The 2,500-nt window shown below is 37.0% G+C and overlaps 1 protein-coding gene across 1 annotated transcript in view; it reads right to left on the reverse strand.

Annotated features, from left to right (window-relative positions):
• LOC125035854 (unconventional myosin-XIX-like) overlaps positions 1-2,500 on the reverse strand; it is an 18,800-nt gene that overhangs the window by 12,066 nt on the left and 4,234 nt on the right. The window contains exons 4-8 of the mRNA XM_047628157.1: positions 2,315-2,440; positions 1,871-2,064; positions 1,269-1,401; positions 531-704; positions 179-269 (exon numbers count right to left, since the gene is read on the reverse strand). Of these exons, the coding sequence (XP_047484113.1) occupies positions 179-269; positions 531-704; positions 1,269-1,401; positions 1,871-2,064; positions 2,315-2,440 (718 nt within the window). The remainder of the gene's footprint in view (positions 1-178; positions 270-530; positions 705-1,268; positions 1,402-1,870; positions 2,065-2,314; positions 2,441-2,500) is intronic.

Below are 2,500 nucleotides of genomic sequence, written 5' to 3' on the forward strand. Positions count from 1 at the left end.
TTAATTTTCTTATAATATAAACATGAATAGATAAATACATATACTGTTCATTCAAACTCCCTGTCATAATGCAGGATAAATTGACTGCCCTTGGAGTGTTCTACATTTTTTTCACTTCCTTCATCTCATTTTTTAGAGAATTATCACACAAAAATGACATGGAGGAGGCTCTGCATACCTGCATTCTGGCGATCAACAGTCCAGGAGCCGTGGTTCTCCTTATCCTGGCTGAAGTTCACATTCCCAAGGTGAAGGAGAGCCATAACCAGCTGAAACGACAAGGCAAATTCCAAGCCAGTCCCATTAGATAACAACGCAAACGCTTTAACATCTTTTTTAATCAGGTCCTTGTTCTTTATTCAGAAGTGACATATTGAAGCACAATCCTAAATACCATATATCATATACCATATATATTAAAAAACAAAACAAACAAGCAAAAAAAAAAGGACATGTAAAATTAGGATTTATGTGTTCAAAAGCGATTTTAATTTGCTTGTGTTTGCCAAAAGTTTCACAGAAAAATTTACCTGGAATATCTGTTTCTGATGAGACATAGAAAAATCAAGCTGCTTGAAGGCATGCAAAGTCTCCCGCAAATTGGCCAGGTCCGAGTCGAGATATCCCTTCGGAGCAATGACAAACCGGTCGGCACTGTCTGCCTTCAAGCCTTCGATGTCTCCGGATTTGATACCAGCTAAAACCTATTAAGAAAAAAATAAAATGTTTAAATAATTTCTAAAAAAAGTTACCGAAGCCAACAAATCTATGTAAATTATTTTCTTCATGTAGTTGATGTATCTACTGAAAATAAGAATTTGTAATAATAACTTGAATTTAACACTCTGGAACTGAGAGAGAAAGTTAAGTAATTCATATGATTGGTACACCAGGTATACAGATGCCATCTGTAAAATATTTCCTAAAAAATCATCTCTAACATGGAATCTTTTTACTAAGTCATATTTCCAATAAATTATTTTAAAAAATATATATTTTTTTTACAATCTTGCATCAAATTACTAGATTAAATTAAATGACTTACAATGATATGCATAAAAATGGTACAATGTTAATAATAACCAACTCGAGATTTATTTTTATCACTTTAAATTCCTTTCTCAATCCAATAAAAGCACTGTCAAGATTTTCCTAAGCCTATGATCGAAAAATCTCCTAATGATTCCTCAAAGCAATTTGTGACTAGTACAAAGCTGACCCCCAAATGTAAAATTAGATAATTTAATGATAACAACAGCTTCACCCACCTGGTAAAATATATGAAAGTTCCTCTCATTTTCTGTCTGATGTGTGACTCTAGTCTTCTCCAGAAGATAAGTGTCAATTTCAGCACCACGCAGCTGCCGCCCACCATACTGCAGGCGGATCAGTTTTCCGAACCTAGGAAATACATCGAATGTCATCTTACAAAGCTTAATTCTTGGAAATGTCTTCTAATAATCGGACACCAACAAACCCACACACACAAACACAAAAATGTAGCATATATACTGTAAGTAGAAATGCAGAGACACAGGATACCGATGGAAACAAATACAGATATACACATTTACAGACATACAGACTTACTGACAGACAGAGACAGAGAAACATACATACATACAAGTAAACAATAAAACAAATAAACAAAAAATACACTCATCTACGTATAAAACACACGTGTGTACACACACACACGCACACGCACACGCACATACACAGAAAATGATAATAATCATCATCTTTTCACATACAAGACAGATCATACACCAAATATCCACAGCTCCATATATCTTTTGAACTGTCATCTTTCCACAAATTCTAAACTTTTGCCAATAAAGGACATGCAAAGCAAGGTTCAGGGTCTCACCTGCTGGAATTATGATTGCGTAGGGTTGCTGCATTGCCAAAGGCCTCAAGGATAGGGTTGGAGGCCAAGATCCGCTCCTGGATGTCTTGCGGCTGTTTGTCCTCCCAAACGCCTTTTAGGGGAGATCTCGGGACTAGGGGAAAGCTGGTCTCAATGTGGCTCAGGTACTCTAGCATGTACCGTGCGGATTCGGTCTGAGAAGCACCAGTAGAGGTTGCATGTAACCAGTATTGTATACAAAAAGGAGCTATGCTCTTCCAATACAATACTAAATATACCCTGTCTTATTACTCCTACACTATATTTTCAACTCCTTTATAATAATAATCGTATCTCCTAAATAAATACATTTCAAATTTGACATAGCCAGCAGTTACTAACAAAGACAAAATATACACCCACTATGTCTCTGCCTCCTCCCAAGACCTCAGACTACCTTCTTACCTTTCCAGCACCACTCTCTCCCGACACCAGAATGGCTTGGTTGATGTAGCCCAGGTCATGCGTGAGCCGGTGGTGAGCCAGACCCGCTACACTGAAGATGTGCGCATCCCTTCTGTCTGTGCCACTCTGGAATTTATATCTTACAGTTAGTTTGAAGTATCTTTAGCAAATATTTTTCCTGGTGAA

Source organism: Penaeus chinensis, chromosome 20, assembly GCF_019202785.1.
Source record: "Penaeus chinensis breed Huanghai No. 1 chromosome 20, ASM1920278v2, whole genome shotgun sequence".
Lineage (NCBI taxonomy): Eukaryota > Metazoa > Arthropoda > Malacostraca > Decapoda > Penaeidae > Penaeus > Penaeus chinensis.